The sequence below is a fragment of the Engraulis encrasicolus genome, chromosome 18 (genome assembly GCF_034702125.1).
Source record: "Engraulis encrasicolus isolate BLACKSEA-1 chromosome 18, IST_EnEncr_1.0, whole genome shotgun sequence".
NCBI lineage: Eukaryota > Metazoa > Chordata > Actinopteri > Clupeiformes > Engraulidae > Engraulis > Engraulis encrasicolus.
In genome coordinates, this window is record NC_085874.1 from 50,125,258 (window position 1) to 50,147,141 (window position 21,884).

General features: G+C 42.9%; 2 protein-coding genes across 2 annotated transcripts; one reads left to right on the forward strand and one right to left on the reverse strand.

The window, feature by feature from the left end:
- Nucleotides 1–1,261: 1,261 nt before the first annotated feature.
- il20ra (interleukin 20 receptor, alpha) lies at nt 1,262–21,625 on the forward strand. Its single transcript, XM_063223744.1, has 7 exons — nt 1,262–1,443; nt 2,667–2,802; nt 9,916–10,124; nt 10,561–10,733; nt 12,809–12,953; nt 18,693–18,853; nt 20,154–21,625. Exons 1-7 carry the CDS (start codon nt 1,392–1,394, stop codon nt 20,901–20,903), a joined length of 1,626 nt encoding a protein of 541 aa, XP_063079814.1. The 5' UTR covers nt 1,262–1,391; the 3' UTR covers nt 20,904–21,625.
- On the reverse strand, nt 15,207–16,611 carry LOC134469466 (myb/SANT-like DNA-binding domain-containing protein 4). Its single transcript, XM_063223745.1, has 3 exons — nt 16,194–16,611; nt 15,518–15,634; nt 15,207–15,416 (listed from the first exon to the last, which is right to left on the reverse strand). The coding sequence occupies exons 1-3, from the start codon at nt 16,549–16,551 to the stop codon at nt 15,238–15,240; spliced, it is 654 nt and encodes a 217-aa protein (XP_063079815.1). The 5' UTR covers nt 16,552–16,611; the 3' UTR covers nt 15,207–15,237.
- Nucleotides 21,626–21,884: the final 259 nt, after the last annotated feature.

Sequence of the window (21,884 nt, forward strand, 5' to 3'; positions counted from 1 at the left end):
TGCAGGGGTGGGGAACCTATGTCTCGAGGGCCAGAGGTGGGGAACCTATGTCTCGAGGGCCAGAGGTGGGGAACCTATGTCTTGAGGGCCAGAGGTGGGGAACCTATGTCTCGAGGGCCAGAGGTGGGGAACCTATGTCTCGAGGGCCAGAGGTGGGGAACCTATGTCTCGAGGGCCAGAGGTGGGGAACCTATGTCTCGAGGGCCAGAGGTGGGGAACCTATGTCTCGAGGGCCAGGGGTGGGGAACCTATGTCTCGAGGGCCGCAGGGGTGGGGAACCTATGTCTCGAGGGCCGCAGGGGTGGGGAACCTATGTCTCGAGGGCCGTTTGCGGCCCTTGAGGCCGTTTTATCCGGCCCCCGATATCATTTTAATGTTATGCAACTTCACATGAAATATGACATATTTTGTAAAGGAATCTTAGAAATTACATCTCCGATGCAAATTAGTTAGACTATATTTGGGACCTAGAGAAGGTGGGAACTGTTTTAAACGTGTCTACCTTCAATATAGGCCTAAATTGCATGGGGAAATCCTGATTTGTGTTCATAGTATGGCCCTGGGAGGACTTTTATGACCCTTGTAGGAATTTGAAATGGCCCCACGAATGAAAAAGATTCCCCACCCCTGATTTAGGCTGTAGGGTTGTTTGCAGATTAAAACGCTCGATCCTCATTCAACAGCATAGTTTATATAGCAGCATAGTTTATGGCCTATTCATATTCAAACTCTTTCTGTTTTGTTTCTGTTTCTTGTTTGGATAAGAAAGCATGATGAGAATGTGCACGGAAGGAATGTGCGCCTCCTCAGAATGGGAACAGACCGGTAGGTCAATGTCATTGTTGCCAATATCCCCAAAAGCCATGTGCCTATTTGTAGGTCTACTGGTCCTCCATACATGATGCATTAATTTGTACGATTTATTGTAAAAATGAGGATTGGTAATAGGCCTAATTATCTGAGAGAAAACATGTGCTTGGATTGCCTTTCACACCATTGAGATATAGGTCTAAATTGTGTTTTTAAAATTCTGAGTTTAAAGCACACAATCCATAAGCCTATGCCTGCTCTTTCGACCACTCAGGTTATCAGTCTATGTCTTAAAGGGCTACTAATACAAATGCCTAAATCTGAAACGTAGGCCTACCACTTTCTCCTATCTCTCTGTCTTCGCACAAAACATTTGCAACACAAGAGCAAGAACTCCGCCCACCATCTCTAGAACTAGGCAAGACTTGCGACTGTTGACACCTGTAGAAACCAGATAGCTAGGCTGTGCGCTGCGCTCATACACCTGTCCGCGACGAGAAGGGAATGAGGGCGTTAAAGAAATCTATTAATTCGGTTCACTATGGAAAACATTTTGTTTCCCACAATGTGACAGGTCGAAAATGGTAAACAACCATTTGGCTGCGCTTGTGATTCTGGTGGTACATGCTACAGGTAGGCTGAATTGCTTATGTAATTACTCATCAGTACAAAAATAGTTTGTGGATGGTGGTTGTGGTTGTTTGTAATATATGAGGCGAAAACTGCCAACAATTCGTTGACTTTTTGTTTTGTGTAAACTGGTCAGCTCTTGCACTGAATGTGTTTTCCGTTTCAGTCTCGCTGTGTTTGTTAATTATTTACACATGACATGACTCAGAGCAATTGTGAGGACCTCGCACTAGTCTCATAGCCTACATAGCCTAACAAACTGCTCCAAATAGCCCAAAGTAAAATTACCTCGGGGCAGTGCAATAATTGGTGTGTAGGCCTAAAGTAAGATCACTTGCGTTGTAATTACAGTATGCCTACATCAGTAAGAGAGTAGCCTACTTCTTATTTTAAGTTACTGATACCCCTGGATCTAGCAATCTCTCGTGTCTCTCGTGCGTATTTTGAAACCGCACAGCACAACTTGAATCGAATTAATCTTAACTCCACGCTTAAACTTTGCATGATCCTCTATGCATGGACTGTAGAAATGGCAAAAAAATGCCATGCACTTAAGTAAGCTACTCTCTGAATGATTTAGTCCCATCCAAGATGTTGTCAGACTTGAGTCAGAACTGAACACCTGACATTTCTGCATAGGCTCTGCCTTGACATTTATTTGTATCATCTCTCTCCAGTGAAGCAGGAAACAGAGATTTTTAATGTGGTGCATGTGGTTGGAATGCTTCAACTGCTCACGTGAGGCACCTGCATGCATGTCAAAACATTTCCTGTTGATATGACTGTGTGGAAACAACAATACAAATCTGATTTAAAATAAATAAATAAATAGGCTAACAGCCCCACTGAAGGGATATAGATCAAAGATTTAAGTTGGTAACAACATTGTGTAGCCTACTTGGTGGTTCTAATGCTAGTGATCAGAACTTAATGAGACATATAGATATAGCCTAGATTAGAGACTTAGGGATGCTCATTTTCATATCACATCAGTCAGTTCAGCCCAACACATACAGCATCGGTCTGTTTTTGTGACTCGCGTCTCACATAGTAAGCCAACACGCTTAAACACCATCTGAACATGCTTAAACACCATAGGCATGCAAGAGCAAGTGCTTAGCGCGCTGCACCACAGCACCCCCCATCTCCAAGTTTTGGGATTTTACAGTTCACTAAATGAAAGTCATTCTTCATACTAAATATTGATTTTCTTTGTCACCATGCAGGGTCCATCAGCAGCATAGCGCCACCTGGTCGGGTATGGTTCAACTCCACAAACCTGCACAATGTTGTGGAGTGGAGTCCCGGCGCAGAGGGACAGGGAGAGGGAGAGGGGACCCAGTACTCGGTGGAGTACGCCATGTAAGTGAAACAAAGAACATTTTGAAAATGTAGTTGTTAAACGTGCAATTTTAACACAATATGCGTGAAGAAGAGAGGCCAGTTTTTGACCATTTTCTTTGAGGGGGATGATTTTAGACCATTTTCATTGTTGGGAGGGATGGCATCCCCCCTCATCCCCCCTACAACCCGAGCCCTGCTCGCCCATGCTAGTCGGCCACTGAGGGCTCGAAGCCACGACCTCCCAGTCACAGCAACAGCTCGGGATTGGAGCACAAATACAATACCACTGAGCTCAGGGACGGATTAAGAGGGCAAGGGGCCCCTAGGCTACCGGTTGCTGTGAGCCACCCTGGAAAGCAAATTTTGCAACAAAATTGCAAAGACGTTGTCATAATTGCAAGATAGGAATCAAGAATAACATGTTTGCCAGCTGTGGAGAGGAGTATTAGCAAGGTTTAAAGGGACACTGTGTGAGATTTTTAGTTGTTTATTTCCAGAATTCATGCTGCCCATTCACTAATGTTACCTTTTTCATGAATACTTACCACCACCATCAAATTCTAAGTATTCAATATGACTGGAAAAATTGCACTTTTCATACATGAAAAGGGGGATCTTCTCCATGGTCCGCCATTTTGAATTTCCAAAAATGCCATTTTTAGCTGCAAGAATGACCATGGAAATGGACCATACTACAAATATTTGTTTATTACTTAGTAAACTTTCATGTAAAGATCAAATTTGGCAATAGGCAGCCCAGTTTCAATGAGCAGCATAGTTGCAGTACCTTTTTTGACCATTTCCTGCACAGTGTCCCTTTAAAACTGTACTCGACACAACAGAAGCATTTTTAAATGTGAAATGGGGCCTCTAGTAATGATGTAGGCTGCAGCCATATCTAGTGTGTTAGTATGGCCCTGACTGTGCTGAAAGTCTCTAGGCTGTCAGATCCGCTTCTGAGGCGTCGGGAGGGAGGTTTATTAACATCCTACCGCCGATCTCTGCTAGTTGGCATCAAGGGCTGGATTGACGCACAGTTCTAGATATGGCTGCAGCCTAGGGGCCCCCACCTGCCAGGAGCCCCCTGACTGGCCAAAGGTGAAAAAAATCCAGAATTGTGACAAGACGCAATATTGAAAAAAATCACCTGTGGTGTTGAGTACAGTTGGTAGACATGTTGTCCTTAATTCCTATCTCACTGTCTATGTAAATTTGTCATGAAATCCCACAGCAACCTGTAGCCTAGGGGCCCCAGGCTATCTTAATCCGGCCCTGTTGGCATCCACTACACATGCAGGCTAAGCCCTCTCCAAACATAGCCTGGGAACTCCCATACTGCCTTTAGTTCTACACAATCATTATGATCTGAAAGACAATCATTACAGTATTTGCCTACTGCTTGAACACTATAGGCTGATGCTTAGACCAAAATAGCATATTGTTAAGTTGTTGGTAACTTAACTTAAACACAGTGTGTCTGTACCTTAAACAAAAGTTCTGCTTAACACTGTAGTAGCAATTCAGCAACAGACATTTTGCTTTATGCAACACACTTGCTCATGTCACTGCACACTTTTTCCTTCATAAGACACTCCATTAAAAAATGAACACTCATCATATCATTGGGAAAACACATCAGTTAAAAAACAAAACACACTGGATGTATGACAAGATTTAGGCACCGGCAATAAAACATGCTTTCAAAATTAACCACTATTCTGCCAGTTACAAAGTTGCATTGCACTTATTTTATTTTGCATTTATTTGTTTTAATTTGATTGCTTCTTTGCTAAATTCAGACTTTCCTACACTCAAATAAAACAACAAATAGCACAACGGTACTAAAGAGTAAAATATGGAGTATGGCATTGACTGACTCCAAAACCTAGTAAAACCTAGCCTGATGACAGGAGTAGCCTTTTGTCTTCATCATCACATGTTAGGTATGAACATGATAGTTTGTAGAAATACACGTAATAGTGTCATTTTCAGAACACAACCAAGCAAGCACTTGAGCAACCTGACTGAACATGATATAATTTTGATGACGTCATGTAGATGTCAGCTGCATATTGTGTCTCGTATCATATTTAGATGTTTGAAAATTTGTGAATATACCCACACAAACAAATGGTCCATAAGCTCACCTACACACTGTTGTGTTGAGAGTGATGTAGGGCTACTGTTTACATTTTGCTTCAGTTAACAGTTTTTCTTGATTGCTTCCACACAATTTCTGGTACTTCACACACAATTCTCGGAACATCTCACCCATTTCCCAACTCCCCTAACCAATGTCACTGAACACTAAGCACAATTCCTTCTTTACACTCACATTTCAGTTTTAAAACACACTCTTTTCAAACCACTACACACAATTATCTGGATTACACCCAATTTTCATGAAGAAAATCCCTGGTTGTCGCACTGAACACACTGTCATTCAAAATACTAAAATCAACTGCCATGCTATGTTCACTTCCTCATCACATGGGCAAACTCTTTTCATACCGGTTTACAATCTGAAATCATCACCCCATAAGGAAACACATTGCATGTGATATTGATGAAAACATGAGTGGATGCAGTGAGAAAACACATTTGTTTAGTTTTTGAACTCCAAAATATGTTACAAGAGATCCCTTTCATGTGGTTACCCAATATTTTACAATAAATTAGTGCATTTTTTTAAATGTCAGACAAATATGTAAAATATACACAACTCCGAGTCTAAAAACAATACAATACTACAGTTTTCTTGATTGCCTCCACACAAGTTCTGGTACTTCACACACAATTCTCGGAACATCTCACCCATTTCCCAACTCCCCTAACCAATGTCACTGAACACTAAACACAATTCCTACTTAACACTCAAATTCCAGTTTTAAAACACACTCTTTTCACACCATTACACACAATTCTCTGGATTACACTCAATTTTCATAAAGAAAAACACTGGGTTTCTCATGGAACACACTGTCATTCACAACACTACAATCAACTGCCATACTATGTTCACTTCCTCATCACATGGGCAAACTCTCTTCATACCGGTTTACAATCTGAAATCATCACCCCATAAGGACACACATTGCATGTGATATTGATGAAAACATGAGTGGATGCAGTGTGAAAACACATTTTTGTTTTCCGTTTTTGAACTCCAAAATCTGTTATACAAGAGATCACTTTCATGTGGTTACCCAATATTTTACAATACATTTTTTTTTTTTTAAATGTCAGAAAAATATGTAAAATATATTTTTTTTGCCACACATCTGTGTACTCAATGGAGGAGGCATGTGGCGATATTGCTGTTGATGCCTTCTCTGGGTGGATGCGCCATGCAAGATGGTATTTCCCTCGTTGCCTGGCCAGGGAAACTATTGCATGTGATGTGGATGAGGTCCTGTGGCCAGACCACAATAGAAGGCAGGACGAAGCACAGTAGATGTGTGTGTGTGTGTGTGTGTTTTTTTCATAGCAATAGGCTGTACAGTAATGTAATAGGTTTTTTTTACTGCCAAATAGGCAGTGGGGTTTATCTTTGTGTTGTTTTTGTGTTGTTTTAAATCTTTCTGTTTCTGTTTGTGTGTTGTGGGAATGAAGTTTTTCCAACTTATGTCACAGTATCCATGCAATCCAGAAAAAAAGCCCAAGTTAATGGGAGAAATTAGTTTTACCCTGTGCCCAACAGTGTTTTAATGGGTCTGCAAATGTGTATTGTAGTGACTGTCTGTGTGTGTCATTTGACGACAAAATGAGGTTTTTAGAAGAGAGTACATTGTTTTGAGACAAGACGTGCATTTTTCAGAGGTAGTGAAGAGTTTGGCCCGTTGTGTGTGAGGTTTGGAGATTTGTGTGTAGAGTTTTGAGAATTCGAGGACCGATTCCGAAAATTGTGTGTAGGCAATCGAGAAAAACTGTATTACAGAAAATACCCTCTTTAGTAAGTAGAACACTGAAGAAAATAAGTGTCTACTGTGTGTCAAGTTGAGTATAGAGTTTTACCTTGTGCATATTAGTGTTCAATGGTTCACATAAGAGTGTATTAAAATGACTGCTTGTGTGTGTCATTTGAGAACAAAATTACCTTTTTAGAAGAGAGTACATTGTTTTCAGACAAGACATGACAAGACACGTGCATTTTTCAGAGGTAGTGAGGAGTTTTGCCCATTGTGTGTGAGGTTTGGAGATTTGTGTGTAGAGTTTTGAGAATTCGAGAACTGATTACGAAAACTGTGTGTAAGCAATCCAGAAAAACTGTAATGTCCTGTACTGTAAGGTGCAGTTATGTAATGTACAGTATTGAATTTTGGGGTCTTGTGAATATGTACATTCTGTGAGTCTGAATAGACTGTCACAAAAAGAAAGACCGCTGTGTTTTGTATAAAGTAGACAACTGTTTTCACATTGATCTAATTTGTTTTCTCATTTGGTGCTAATGTGTGTCTTTTGACATGAAAATGAGGCTTTGACAAAAGATTGTTGAGTTTTTATGGCAATGTTAAGGTTTTGATCGCAGAGTTTCATGCTGGCATATATGTGAAGGGTTTATCTTCAAGTGTTGAGAGTAATTGGCTTGTGTGTAGAGTTTTGACTCTATGAGCGAAATTTTGCAAATTGTGTGCAAGCAGTAGGCAAAAACTGTAATCTCACTTGTGATTAGGTCTGGTGTTAACCAGGCAACTCCAAACACACTTGGCTTGCACATTTGACCGTTCCCATGCACACCCAACACTACACCAGGAACTGGTGTTTGCAGCTCACCCTGCGGCGTCAGCCTACAACAGGGCCTTTATTCAGGACGCACGTGTGTGTGTGTGTGTGTGTGTGTGTGTGTGTGTGTGTGTGTGTGTGTGTGTGTGTGTGTGTGTGTGTGTGTGTGTGTGTGTGTGTGTGTGTGTGCGCGTGCGTGCGTGCGTGCGTGTGTGTGTGCGCGTGCGTGCGTGCGTGCGTGTGTGTGTTTGTGTGGATTTGTGTACTATGTGTGTGTGTATGTGTGTGTGTGTGTGTGTGCGTGCGTGTGTTTGTGTGGATTTGTGTACTATGTGTGTGTCTGTGTGTGTGTGTGTATGTGTGTGTGTGTGTATTTGTGTACTATGTGTGTGTCTGTGTGTGTGTTTGTGTACTGTGTGTGTGTGTGTGTTTGGGTGGTAGGGAAGTTGTGGTTAGTGAGTGTACATTGTTGCTCAGTCTTGCTTGACCAGCTCTTTGAGAGATGGTTCGGTGTTCTTTACTTATTGCCAGACCCCAAAGGAAACAAGCACGGTTGGATTGGCCAAAAGGCATACAGGGCATTTGCCCGGTGGACTGTTCATGATTTTGGCCTGGTCTTCACCTCAACGCTTTGGTCTCAGTCCTTATGCCACTACAACTGACCTCTTCAAGTCAGATTTGAATATTCATTTTGGCTGTTGTGGTCAAAATAGCTCGCAATAGATGGCTAAAAATGTTGTTGGTGTAGGCTTCATTGTCGCTCGCTATGCCTTGCGGACCGTCTTGGCTGAAAATGCCAGGTCTGATTTTTTCGCCCAGTCCAGTCCTGAAAACAAGCGACAGTAGTATAACATAATCTCCTCAGACTAGATGTGAACTGGATACAACACAATGAACACAATGAAATCACCATGAACGTAATATGCCTTGTTCAGAGTTAAACTGGTTTTTGGAAACCGGAAAGTATTTCACCTTTCATCCAAACATTTTTTCAACTTCAGGGTTTATATAAGGCATTGTTGTTCCTCAGACATTTTTAGTCCAAAGACCACTTTGTCACCCCAATTCTTTTTCAAGGAACACCTTTCAAGTGAATTGGCGAACCCGTTCATGCTATGAGTTTTAGGTGCTGCAAATTCAGATGTTAAAAAAACCCCTGTGATAACATACTCCAACTGCTGTGTTATAACTGCTGTTACTCCTGTCTGCTGATGTTCCATACGTTTTGGAATTATGTTTGTAGTAAGTTAAGATATTTTGGGGGGCGCTGGGGCGCAGCGCACTAAGCCCCCCACATTTGGGCTTGCATGCCCACCCAAGGGGACCCCGGTTCGAGTCCAGCCGATCCTCCCCTGTCTCTCTGTCCCATTCGCTTCCTGTCACCATCTTCGACTGTCCTGTCAAATAAAGGCATAAAAGACCCTAAAATATATTTTTTTTTTAAAAAAAAGTTAAAGGGACACTGTGCAGGAAATGGTCAAAAAAGGTACTGCAACTATGCTGCTCATTGAAAATGTGTTGTCTATTGCCAGATTTGATCTTTTCATGAAAGTTTACTAAGTAATAAATCAATATTTTGTAGTATGGCCCATATACAGTCATTTTTGCAGCTAAAAATGGCTATTTCTGGAAATTCAAAATGGCGGACCATGGAGAAGATCCCCCTTTTCATGTATGAAAAATGTATTTTTTTCCAGTCATAATGAATACTTAGATTTTGATGGTGGTGATAAGTATTCATGAAAAAGGTAACATTATTGAATGGGTAGCATGAATTCTGGAAATAAACAACTAAAAATCTCACACAGTGTCCCTTTAAGATATTTAAAAAATGTAAACAAACCAAAGTACAGTAAGTTTTGCAGCTAAAAAATATATATTTTGGGAAATTCAAAATGGTAGACATGGAGAAGATCCCCCTTTTCATTAATAAAAAGTGCAATTTTCACAGTCATAATGAATACTTAGAATTTGATGGTGGTGGTGGTCAGTATTTGTAAAAAAAAAAAAAAAACCTAACATTTGTGAATTGGCAGCATGAACTCTGGAAATAAACTACTAAAATATAACACAGTGCACCCTTAACCTATTGATGCCTGATGTTGCGTTGCGCAACAGTGGCCCTGGCGCCTGGAGCTGCATTACGCAACATTCAGGTTCATGAGATTTGAGATAACTTCATTAAAAATCTTTGTTTGTTTGAGATGAATGAACACATTCTAATGAAAGATGAGGGTCCTAGCATTTAAATGCCTTCTTATTGCATGTTTTTATGTGCTTCAGAGGCTGAGATATTTAGGTTTTTATAGGCTGAGGGCAGCTTTTCTTAAAAAAGGGCCCAGGCATTCAGCACCCTTTTTTGCAGGTGCCTTAGGCGTCAGTGGGTTAAGTCTGGTTCTCCCTCCTCAGTTATGGCGATGAGGATCCGTTGGCCCGGGGCGAGGTGAGATGGAGCGTGGTGGAACACTGCACTGCGCTGCGGCGGACCTCCTGTGACCTGTCCGATGAGACCCACAACCTGAACGAGCAGTACTATGCCAGGGTCAGAGCCGTGGACACCAGCCGTGGACTCGTCTCCACTTGGGTGAACACTACACAGTTTGATCCCCGCACAGACAGTAAGCAACCAGCATTGCAGGCCAAATAAAGAAGCCAAAATGGGACATTTTACATGACATTACATTGCACATTCAGATGCTTTCATTCACAAGGATGCAAGGATTTTTGATAAGGAACATAAAGAGTTGTATTAGTACATTATTTATAAACTCATACTGTTCTCTTATACTGTTCATATATGTTGTGAAGGGAGGCACACACGTATAATTACAATAAAGGTTTTCTTTTTTCTATTCTATTCTATTCTATTCTACTCTATTCTATTCTATTCTGTTCTATCCAATTCAATTCTATTCAATTCAATTCTATCCCATTCTATTATTTTCTATTCTATTCTATTCTATTCTATTCTATTCTATTCTATTCTATTCTATTCTATTCTATTCTATTCTATTCTATTCTATTCTATTCTATTCTTTCTGTCTTTTCACCCAGCGGTCCTTGGCCCACCCCAGGTGACTGTCCGCGTGGATGGGAATGCACTCGACATTAAACTGAGGGGCCCGATGCGCTGGAGGACGAAATACATGAAGAACGAGCGCTCATTGAGTCGCGTCTACAGTGAGCTCGACTACAAAATATTTGTCTACAACACCACCGGACAAATGGTAATGTGAATAGTGTGTGTGTGTGTGTGTGTGTGTGTGTGTGTGTGTGTGTGTGTGTGTGTGTGTGTGTGTGTGTGTGTGTGTGTGTGGTTGTGTGTCTACTCTCTGTGTGGATTTATTATGGTAGGGAGAAGTTGTGGTTTAAAGTACAATTGTTGCTCAGTCTTGCTTAACGAGTTCTTTCAGTGATATCAGTAGCCTATCATTACTGGTTAACCGACCCCAAAGAAAACAAGTGACAGTACTGCTTTTTAATATTATACCACAGTTTTGTTCATGAAAACACCACCAGGGAAATGGTAAAGGAAAATATTGCATGCCTGCCTGTGCGTGATCAGACATGGTAAATCTAACACGTTAACCAGATTCCCTCGACTTCACCAGAGGTCAGTTATTCAAAAAGCCTGCGAGTTATTCACTCATGAAGCAGCTGAATAAATGGATACAAGTTGGTAACGCACATGATGAGCTCACATTGGAAAGTACCGGCGATGTCTAGTCTGGGAGCCTAGAGTTGAAGTCCACTTCAAAGTGCACATAAACTGGCTCTCATAGGCGTCATAAAATGTGTTCCTGTAACACGTATATTGCACTTCATACTTAGACAACCACATGCTGGCACCTCCTTCACTAGTGCACTGCACTCAATGCTTATCCTTTTACTGTAACCCATTCTATCTTGACAGGGCTACCCTGGGGGAGAAATAGGGCCCGGGCACTTTTGGCATAAAGGGGCCTCTCATAATTAGCGGCGCAGAACTGACTCACCCTCGTGGGCCCCTATTTTCAGAAATGTTAGTGTGGGTTTTTGAGCATTCTATAAAAAGAATGCGTTCTATAACAATGCAAGATTCTACAATTCCGTATTGTATTGAATGACGCCCAGAATTCTATAGAACTTTCACTGCCCGAACATTCAAGGTTAAAAAAAAGGGTGGCCACGAGGGTGAAGGGCCCACCAGGAAATGCCCGGTATGCCAGATGACTAGTCCAACCCTGTACCGTGACTATTGACTTTTTGCCACTGAATTACTGTTGTCACGTCAAGTGAGCTCATTGCCCATCATGGCAAAGTAATAACACTTACCGTTCATCAGCCTCCACTGGAAGCCTCTTCGTAAAACGTGATACATGAAATTAATTTGAAATATACATGAACTCAACTTGACATAGCAACAAGATGACTTGATTGAGTTAAGTTTAGATTACAAATATGTTTTGACAGTGGAGCTGCGTGGCCAGCGCTGGGCCACTGTGGCCATGGGAGTTTGTGTGTGTGTGTGTGTGTGTGTGTGTGTGTGTGTGTGTGTGTGTGTGTGTGTGTGTGTGTGTGTGTGTGTGTGTGTGTGTGTGTGTGTGTGTGTGTGTGTGTGTGTGTGTGTGTGTGTGTGTGTGTGTCATATTCAGTAGTTACAGCCAGAGTTCTTTCAAGTCATGTCGAAGTAGAAGTACTCTTAACAATGTAATTACAACACCAGTGGTATGCCATTCCATGGTTTCAACTTTGTAATATTATACTCCGGTGTTGTTATTACATCTGTAAGAGTAATTCTACTTCTACTTTATACAACTCTGGTTACAGCTGACATATCCAGTGCCAGTGACAGTGAACAAACACATACAGTAGGACGACAGGTAGATTAACCCCTTAAGACGCGGCTTTATACATTTGTTGTTACCAGTATGGTAATGACCAAGTCGTGGTGCATTACCAAAGGGCCTGTGTTGTGTCATAGTATTGTAGTGCTATGGTAGTTACATTTCAATGACTATTACAGCGTGCCACTGGAGGTACGGCGCGCATTAAGGGGCTACCAGACAGATATCTGTTGCAAACAGATTGATATGTGATGAAAATCATGTTGGTCTGTTGTTGGAACTGTTTGTTTTCGTACTGTTTCACGTCATTGTAAAACTGTTCAGGTAAAAATGATTCAGCCAATATACTCACAGACATGTGAAAGTAGCAGTTCAACAGTTCAAGTAAACACAATGTTCAACACAGTGTGCATTGAGCTCACTCACAGGAACGTTTATGCTCTTTTCTTTTCTTTTCTTTTCTTCTCTTCTCCCAGAGGGAGATCATTACAAAGAACAAGTCGTACCGGGTGGGCTCGCTGGAATATGATCGGCTGTACTGCATCTCTGCGGAGACCCACTCCCAAAGCATCCCTCTGGCCTCCCGCCCCAGCCCACGGCACTGCCAGACCACTCCCCCAGGTGAGACCCGAGACCATTTACATGTATACATGGGTTCTCTTTGTTTGTAAACACAATCCTGTGAGGAGGGGCAAGACACTGGCAGTCAATCACGTGAGCAAATGTTATGGCCGACAGCCGGTTTCCAACAATCAGAGGTTGAGTTGTGCACAGTTAGTTTCGTGCAGTCAGGAGAAAACAAACATTTTGAACCTATGCACTGTATAAGGAAGAGACAGTTCATAAGGAGTTTCCATCAATATCAATCAGTTATCAATCAAAATCAATCAAAGCTGTAAGCTGCCATCATATGGCAGCCATGCCCCCTTGGGAGACTAGCGGGCATTCAGAATGAATGGAGTTCAATGGGGAAGCCAAACACACCCATTTAGGTGACCAGGGGCCTATACTACAAAGCTGGTTCAGGATAAGTTAGAGGAAAATCTAATACAAGAGCTTTTCTGAAGAAAATGAGGACTCCAGGCTCTTGTATTAGATGATTTACCTCTTAACTTAACCTTAACTTCTCCTAAACCAGCTTTGTAGTATAGGCCCCAGGGGGCGGATTACAGAAACTTCCTAAATTGAGAATCTTATCTTATCTGTCTGGTTACCGCGGCAACGGCACTTTAGGACCGTATTTAGGAAAAGCGCATTACAGAACAGCGTTTCCTAAGTTGGCTTACGCGTCCTATCTCAAGTTAAGAAAAGTGTATTACAGAAGCATCCTATCTTCGAAAAATCTTAAATAAACTGTCCTAACTTTAGGATAACCCCGTTGCTGTCCTAAGTGTGCTTTGTCAGATATTTTCAGTTAGGCTATCTATCGGGGGAAAATGGCAGCAATTTTGTTGGCACAACAGCGTCGGAGGGAGTACCGAAACCTTTATGTAGAAAGGGCAATGGTGGACCCCGGCGATGTATTGCGATTTGATGACCGCGTATTAATTAGCAGATATCGTTTGCCCCGGCATGTAATAATACAATTAGCCGAGCACCTCCGCCCAAAGTTGGAGAGACCTACGCGGCGACACGGAGCCTTACCGGTAATTTTGCAACTAACCAATGCTCTGCGGTTTTTTGCCAAAGGCGACTTCCAAAGTGAGGTCGCTGACCTGGCGAAAGTTTCTCAGCCTGCCGTATCAAAAAACCTGGAGGAGGTGGCAACAGCAATTGGCGGACTGGCCGTGCACTACATACGTTTCCCTACTGGGCAGGAGGTGAATGTTATAAAAGAGGCCTTTTACCGGCAGTCTAATATGCCGGGCGTTTTGGGTTTGGTGGATGGATCATTGTTTCCGATAAAAGCCCCCGCTGTCGACGAGGGGGCGTATGTGTGTAGAAAACCTTACCATGCCATCAATGTGCAGGCTGTAGGGGATCACAATATGATGATAAGGCATCTAGTAGCAAGGTGGCCTGGTTCTGCTCACGACGCATTTGTCTTCAAATACAAGGTGGCATACTTTTCTTGTTTTTTACATTACATTACACTAACTTTAATTATGCCTTATATCTACTGTATCTAGCTATATAGCCACTAATTAGTTCTTCTTTACTACTGCAGCGACCTGAACACTTATCTGGAGGAGAGGAATGTAAGTGGGTGGCTGCTTGGGGACTCTGGTTATCCACTGAAGGCCTATCTCATGACCCCTGTGGTGGATGAGCAGACTGACGCAGACATGCGGTAGGCCTAGGCCTATGTGTAATGCAGTCTAAATATTTATATTGCAGTGACTGCTGCCTGGAGACACCACTTTGATTTTGCTGTTGCTTTGTTTGTTATTAGATACAATCGGGCCCATAAAAAATGTAGGGCGAGAATAGAGCGGCTGTTTGCTGTTTGGAAAAGCAGGCGAGCCTAAATGTTACACCGTGTAGATAAAATCTGACCTTGTAGATAATACTGTCTCATATAAGTGTCATATAACTTAATAAGAATGTATGTCTCACCCATGACCATTATAAATGTGTCCAATACCAGATGGAGGTGTCATGATGTGAGTGGAGGCTACCTACAATACACGCCTGAGAAGGTGGTCCTATTCATTAAGGCCACAGCTGTACTGCACAACATCTGTAGGCTGGCAAACGTACCAGATCCTGAAGTAGACATTATTCAACAAGAGCACCCAGAAGAGGTGGAGGAGGCTCATGCCAATGGGCTGACTGTAAGGGCTCAGCTCATAAGAGACTTTTTTACAAGGCCATAAATCATTTGAAAATAAAATAAGAACTTAAAAAAGTAAATAAAAACACATTCCATATTGGTAAAATTAATGCATGTGAACTTATTTATTATTTACATTTCAATTTCATTTTCAATTTCTTTTGAGAATTTTCTCCTCTCCCATTCAAATTTTTCTCTTTCCAGAGCCAGTCGTTCCTTCTGTAACTCTAAATGCTGACGGTACAGCTCCAACTTCTCCCTCTCTATCTCTATTAAGGCTTGAGTGTCCGATTGCTGCCGTTTCTTTTTTTCTGTGGGGAAAAAAAGCAGAACATAAGTCATGTAGGTTGACGGCTTAAAAAAATAAGTACATTTTTAATCTACTTGTGAAGATCTTGTTAGGCATACTTACTTGGTGATGGTTGGACTTCCAGCTGAAGGACCACTTCAGTGTTGCCAAAATCCAGCTCAATGGTTTCCAAGTCCACATTTGGATCCGGCAACCCCACCTCACTGCCTCCGTGTACGCCTGTGATGGACAAGGACAAACAAGCAGACCTAAATAATGCATCATCTCAAAGGATAGGCCTATGGCTATTGTTGCAGCAGTCAAATCGGGGTAGGTTAGGCCTACTCTTAAATATTTAGTGTTGTTATGTTCACCCCCTGCACTAGGGGGAGCCTGGCATTAGGCTACTGTATGGGTTCGGTAGCAAGGACAAGAGAGCTAGCACTACTCTCAGATACAGCATAAGATCCCGTTATTATTGCTCTCATGCATAAGCGTTATTCTAAAGTCAATGTAATGCACTACGCATTAACGACTCAACACATACGGCGAGCATGAAATGTTGCGATGTTAACAGGACAGCGTGGCAAAACATGACCGTGTAGCTGCACATTGGATAAAAGTTGTGATCGGCGTGATTTCGGTAAGCCATCTTATGCTATAACAGAGTGGTCTACCCTGTTGTGTAATTTTGACTGCCAGCACAGTCATGTGCTTCTTTATATTATTTTGTTGTTGTGAAGCCATGCTTGTGGGCTAGTAGGCTTGTCAGACACCATTGCAGAGTTCTTATACATACCTTCATAGCTGACCGGTTTTACGAGGCCGAGCACCCTCGTCTCCGCTGGTGTCAGCACAGGAGCAGACGACGTTCCCCCTCCTGTCTTGCGTTGCTCTTTATTGGCCATCGCCGCCTTCATTTTTATCTGGCTGGTGAGCGTGGTGATTTTCTTTTTCACCGAGTCTACATCTCTATATATGCCCGCCACGGCCGTGACGGTGTTGGCAATTCTTTGCCACTCTTTGTCTTTCATTTCTTTCGTAAGTGTGGCACTGAACTTGCCGAATAAAATGTCCTTCGACTCCTCTACCAAAGTTACCAAGGCTTCCACCTCGTCGTGATTAAAATTTAATGCTCTTCTTTTCGGATTATCCATATCTACCTTATTTTTTTCTTTCGCTAGTGCTAGTATTAGTTGTTAGCCTACTTTGTCAAAACAAACGACACTTCACGAGACACAACGCATCATCAGTTGCTAAGGTAACAGACATAAAAAGTCGATCCTAGATGTCTCGATCGCTTACTTAGGAGTCCTAACTCGAGATAAGATAGGATTTACAAAGATAAGATAAGAATCCTAAATTGAGATAGGATTTGCTTCTGTAATACCAAAATGGAAAAAATCTTATCTCCACTTGTCTTATCTTAACTTTTGACTTAAGATAGGAAGTTTTCTGTAATTCGCCCCCAGGTCTGATCCCATGTTGTTGTATTGGTGACTCGTAGTATGCCTTGTCTTAGTTACCATTTTGAGAATCTTTGGTGAGTTTATTCACCTTAATCCTGCCCTGCCCAGCTCAGCGTTATCATACTCTATCATACATGACAAATTTCCGGTTAGGTTCTTCTGACCTTTTCGGAATGATTTAGCACTAGCAACCGGAAATTGAAAAATAGTTATGGCGCCCACCTTGTAACTGGATAATAAAGCAAGTTGGATAGAGAATAACCACCTTGGATTGAGGAAAAAAAACAGTCAATGGAGAGACCTCGCACTGGTTGTAGGAGTAGAGGAAGAAAGGAAGGAAAGACAGAAGGAATGAAAGACAGAAGAAAGGAAAGATGGATGGCTGTCACGTGACTACCGGTACTTGTAGCTTTATTATTGAGGACACAGTACTATCTTCTGTCATCAATGTTGCCAAGCAACAACATGGTTGGCCCCTAATTGTCTGATGCCATAATGACCAATATCAGCCGATCAAAGTCCTCCGTCCTAATAAAAAGGTTATTAGCTAATGTGAACAGTAAAGAGTATGAACAGCATCTGCTATTAACCTTTCCCATCAGCATTGTCTAGATCAGTGGTTCTCAACCTTTTTTGAAGAAATGCCCCCTTGACCACATGTAAGCCTCCCAACAACGTCCCCATTGACCTCATCATAAGCCTGCCAACGCCTAGCCTCGCGAGCCATCCTACGTACTTCCGCCAAAGGATTGGCTCCACCACTGTAGTCTGGCCGTGCTTCTCTGTGGAGTGCCTGGAGCAGTAGAATTTTGATCGCAACGCCCCCCCAGAAAACAGCCAATAATCGAATACGCCCCCCACGTGGGGAGGAAAGGGGGAGGACGCTGGTGACAATGACGTACACATCTGCGCCAGAGCCATTGGTCTGCGCTATGTTGTTGTTGAGTAACTGCCAGCGATTGGGTGAGAGGTGTCCAATAATTTCAAACCATAACTGAGTGCAAACTTCCTGCTTCCTACAATCGCTTCAGAGCAAACAAATGCCAGACCATAAATACGAAATGAAATGGTAGTATTATGGGATGGTCAGGACCAGGCTAGCCAATGCCCCCATTCGTATTAAAAAACAAAATAGACTAATGCGCCCCAATGACAACTAACCACCGCCCCCTCTCAGCTGTATCCTTCTCAACCCCCCCCCACCCAACGCCCCCTGGGGGGGCTGTACAGCCCCCGTTGAGAAACACTAGTCTAGATACTTGCCAGTGTATCATCGTCTTCATCGTACATTGTTTCTGTAGAAGAACAGTCTGAGTAGAACTTCCCCTAAATGGGAAAACTGTAGTAAACTATTAATCCTAGCGTTTGGGGAGACGTCTATATTTGGGGAATAGCAGACATAAACAAAGCGATGAATATCTTTTACTTTGTAATTGTCCACAAGTCTGTGACCTGACGTGACATTTTTGCCTGTCTTATTTGTTCCCTCTCTCTCTCTCCCCTCTCCCCCCCCCTCTCTCTCTCCAACCTCTCTCTCCCTCTCTCTCCCTCTCTCTCCCTCTCTCTCTCTCCCTCTCTCTCTCCCTCTCTCTCCCCCCCTCCCCCTCGCTCTCCCCCCTCTCTCTCTCTCCCCCCTCTCTCTCCCTCTCTCTCTCTCCCTCTCTCCCCCCTCTCTCCCCCTCTCTCTCTCCCTCTCCTCTCTCTCTCTCCCCCTCTCTCTCTCCTCCTTCCTCCCTCCCTCTCTCTCTCCCCCCTCTCTCTCTCTCTCTCTCTCTCTCTCTCTCTCTCTCCTCCTCCCTCTCTCCCCCTTGCCTCTCTCTCTCTTTTAGATCCTTTTAAGGCCCACATGTTGTTGGTGATCCTCGGAGGTCTTCTGCCTTCTGCTATATCCCTGTTTGTCCTGATAGTAGCGGGCTGCCTCGTCTACCACTACGTATTCGGTAACATGCCAAAATTGTCTGGTGTGTTGAGTCGTCCCTCAAACCCTGAGGTAAATAAGAGTAGTACATAGAAGTCCTTGTGCACAACTTTTGAGTTGTCCAGGTTAGGGATGCAAATTATCGATTAATCCATTAATCATTTGTTGATAGCCTTATCGATCGACTTACGATTAATTGATAAGCGGCGTTTTCCCCCCGAAATCTCAATGTTTCTCGAAAAAAAACCTACTAAATCTAAAAAAAAATTGAGATAAAATACCACATTCAAATTAGTTCTATTTCAATTCTTTAATCCAAAGGCGTTTTAAATATTCCCACTTTTCACACCCCTGTTCACACACACTCTTCACATGCCCATTTCACCTGGGTCTCTTGTAGGTTGAATTGTCGATTAATTGCGATTAATGCTTTTTAATCGATTAACACATTGATCGATTAAAGTCGATTAATCAATTAATCGTTTGCATCCCTAGTCCAGGTGCAGGTGTAAGGCAGGAAAACTTGATCAATTTCAAAAGTTAGTCAAACACCGCACACTGGATACTGTTCTTTTTTTCTCTTTATTTTTTGAAGCGAACAACGCGTTTCGCCTAGTGCGTCTTCAGGTTTGCTCTTTCTCATGGCGAACCTGAAGACGCACTAGGCGAAACGCGTTTTCGCTTAAAAAATAAAGAGAAAAAGAGAACAGTGTCCTGTGTGCGGTGTTCAATGAACTTACAGCACCATACAACACATAAGAGGACCATGAGAGAACACCAGCATACAAAAGGGACAAAATGTAGTATGTGGTAGTATGTAATGTACAGGCTCACATTCACTCTATAATAAATAACTAGATACATTAAATTCATAATTTAAGAAAAATAATTGATAATTCACCCTATCCCGCAATGGTGAAGAATCTTTTTTTTAAAAAATCCTGGACCCGGATCGTCGTCTGGATCACCACCAAAATTGAATCACTTGTTCCTGTTGTGATTTTCAACAACTCCACAATATGTAATCAAAATCCGTTTATAACTTTTTGAGTTATCCTGCTGACAGACAAACAAACAAACAAACAGACAGACAGACCAAGGCGACCGAAAACATAACTTCATTGACGGAGGTTCTGTAAAAATAACTAAAAGAAAATGGACAGAGCAGGAGATAGCTGAATCCAATAAACCAAATACAATAAGAATAAACCACTTTTAGCTGTTAACAGCTGGTAGACTCTTCATTTTGTAAGTTTAACCAACTCGACATGTCTTACAGTGTAGGTGAGAACTCGGAGGGATTTAGAAACACGACTCATTCACTCATAATGCTTGTGCCTGATTAAACTCACACTTTTGCTTTTCCTTCTAGACTATACCAGCCATAGAGGAACCTAAAGTGAACATTGATGTCATTAACATCTCAACGAGCCTGCTAGAGAAGCTCCTTCCTGCAGTGCCGGAGCCTCCCAGCGGAGGCGCTGTTTCCCATCTGCCCTCTTACGCCTCCCAGAGGGCTCCTGAAGAAGCACCACCGGCGTACAACTCCCAGTCGTGGCAGTCCTCTGGAGCTCCCCGGGAGGATCGTGTCCCCTTGGACATCGAGGCCTTGGAGAGCGACGAGGACATGCCTCCAGACTATGGCGTTCTTGTGCGCCAACCCCCAGAGCAAACGAGGGGGCGGGTCTTTGATCATCTTGTCCAATCAGAGCTTCCTGTGACTGAGCCTGTCCCAGGAAGTGACCCGTACAGGTTCCAGAGTAGCGTCCTGCCGTGGCAGACGTCACGCCGCAGCGTCTCTGATGACGGCAGCATCTCCGATGACCTACCGACCGTGATAGACTGGAACCCCAGCACTGGGGTGCTGCACATCCCGGGGCTCGGCCAAATGCCACCACTAGGGGTCAGGAGTGAGGTGGTGGAGAGGCTGGAGGCCGAGCAGCGGGAGAAGGAAGAGGAGGAGGAGGAGGAGGGAGGAGCCAGAGGAGGCGCGTCCAGTGATAGGCCGATCTTCTCCACGGTGATGGTGAGGCAGCCATCTCAGGACAGCTATGGATCATCTGATGGCCTCTCTCTAATGGAGACAACCTGGCAGCTGCAGATCAACATGGAGGACCAGTAGGCCTGATATGAGCAGAGAGGGAAACAAGGAACAATAGAGTACACAAGGACAGAGGCGCATCTTGCCACCAGGCAAGGCAGGCAGCTGCTTGGGGCCCCCAAGCCCCTAGATAGTGAATAACAGCCCATACTGTACTATAGTAGTGGTGATTTTGGTTCAAATGTTCACTCTTTTGCATTTTCACTTGGGGCCCACCTGACCCTAGAATCACCTCTGCACAAGGACAACATAGGGACGTCAAGTACAATGTACATTCATACACAAATACTGTCATAAACACATGGGTCTATTCTCAACATACCCACACATCCACTCATACATGCACGCTCCAACACTACACACTACACACAGCCAACATAAGCACTTACTCACACAATAATAGGCCTGAGCAGAGGGAAAAAAGGAACAAGTACTGTAGCCTATGTGTATGCTTTGATAAGGATTTCGCAATGACGTCGAACAAGTTCTGTTTTGAAGTTGCGCAAGTATAAACGACTAGCATAGAAAACATTGGCATGCACCCACAGGAAGTTGCTGTATGTCTATGCCACAGGATGCTACGTTCGTTGCTACTTCCACCTGCTTCGATTGCATTGAATCGATGGTGTCTGATGTCATGTGAAAAAAGGCCCATGAAGTTGTTCGGCTTTTTAGGGATAACACTCTCTTCTAATAACTCATCCAGTTTTTGGTGGTATTTGTGGTTTTTTCCACTGGAACCTACTATACACTCGCCTCCAAAAGAGTTGTCACCTACCCATCTGTTTGGAATAACAGCTAATAACCTGACTTTCAATTAATCACTTGGCTTCAGAAGTCACTCATATGAAAGCTACAACCCTCTCGAATGAAAATGTATGTACAAAAATAAATTTCATGCACCAAAGAAAGATTGACCCTTTAATGAACACAGACAGGGCAGATTTTGACAAGACAAAAGTTTTGTCGCCTATCGAGCATAATGTGAAAATGAGCAGATAA

Excerpts from the sequence above, each read along its gene's own strand:
- il20ra (XM_063223744.1), top strand. The coding sequence starts at position 1,392 with ATGGTAAACAACCATTTGGCTGCGCTTGTGATTCTGGTGGTACATGCT. Across the intron at positions 1,444-2,666 it reads TCTGGTGGTACATGCTACAG|GGTCCATCAGCAGCATAGCG; the intron begins GTAGGCTGAATT and ends GTCACCATGCAG. Across the intron at positions 2,803-9,915 it reads TACTCGGTGGAGTACGCCAT|TTATGGCGATGAGGATCCGT; the intron begins GTAAGTGAAACA and ends CTCCCTCCTCAG.
- LOC134469466 (XM_063223745.1), bottom strand. The coding sequence starts at position 16,551 with ATGGATAATCCGAAAAGAAGAGCATTAAATTTTAATCACGACGAGGTG. Across the intron at positions 15,635-16,193 it reads AAAACCGGTCAGCTATGAAG|GCGTACACGGAGGCAGTGAG; the intron begins GTATGTATAAGA and ends TGTCCATCACAG. Across the intron at positions 15,417-15,517 it reads GGAAGTCCAACCATCACCAA|AAAAAAAGAAACGGCAGCAA; the intron begins GTAAGTATGCCT and ends TTTTCCCCACAG.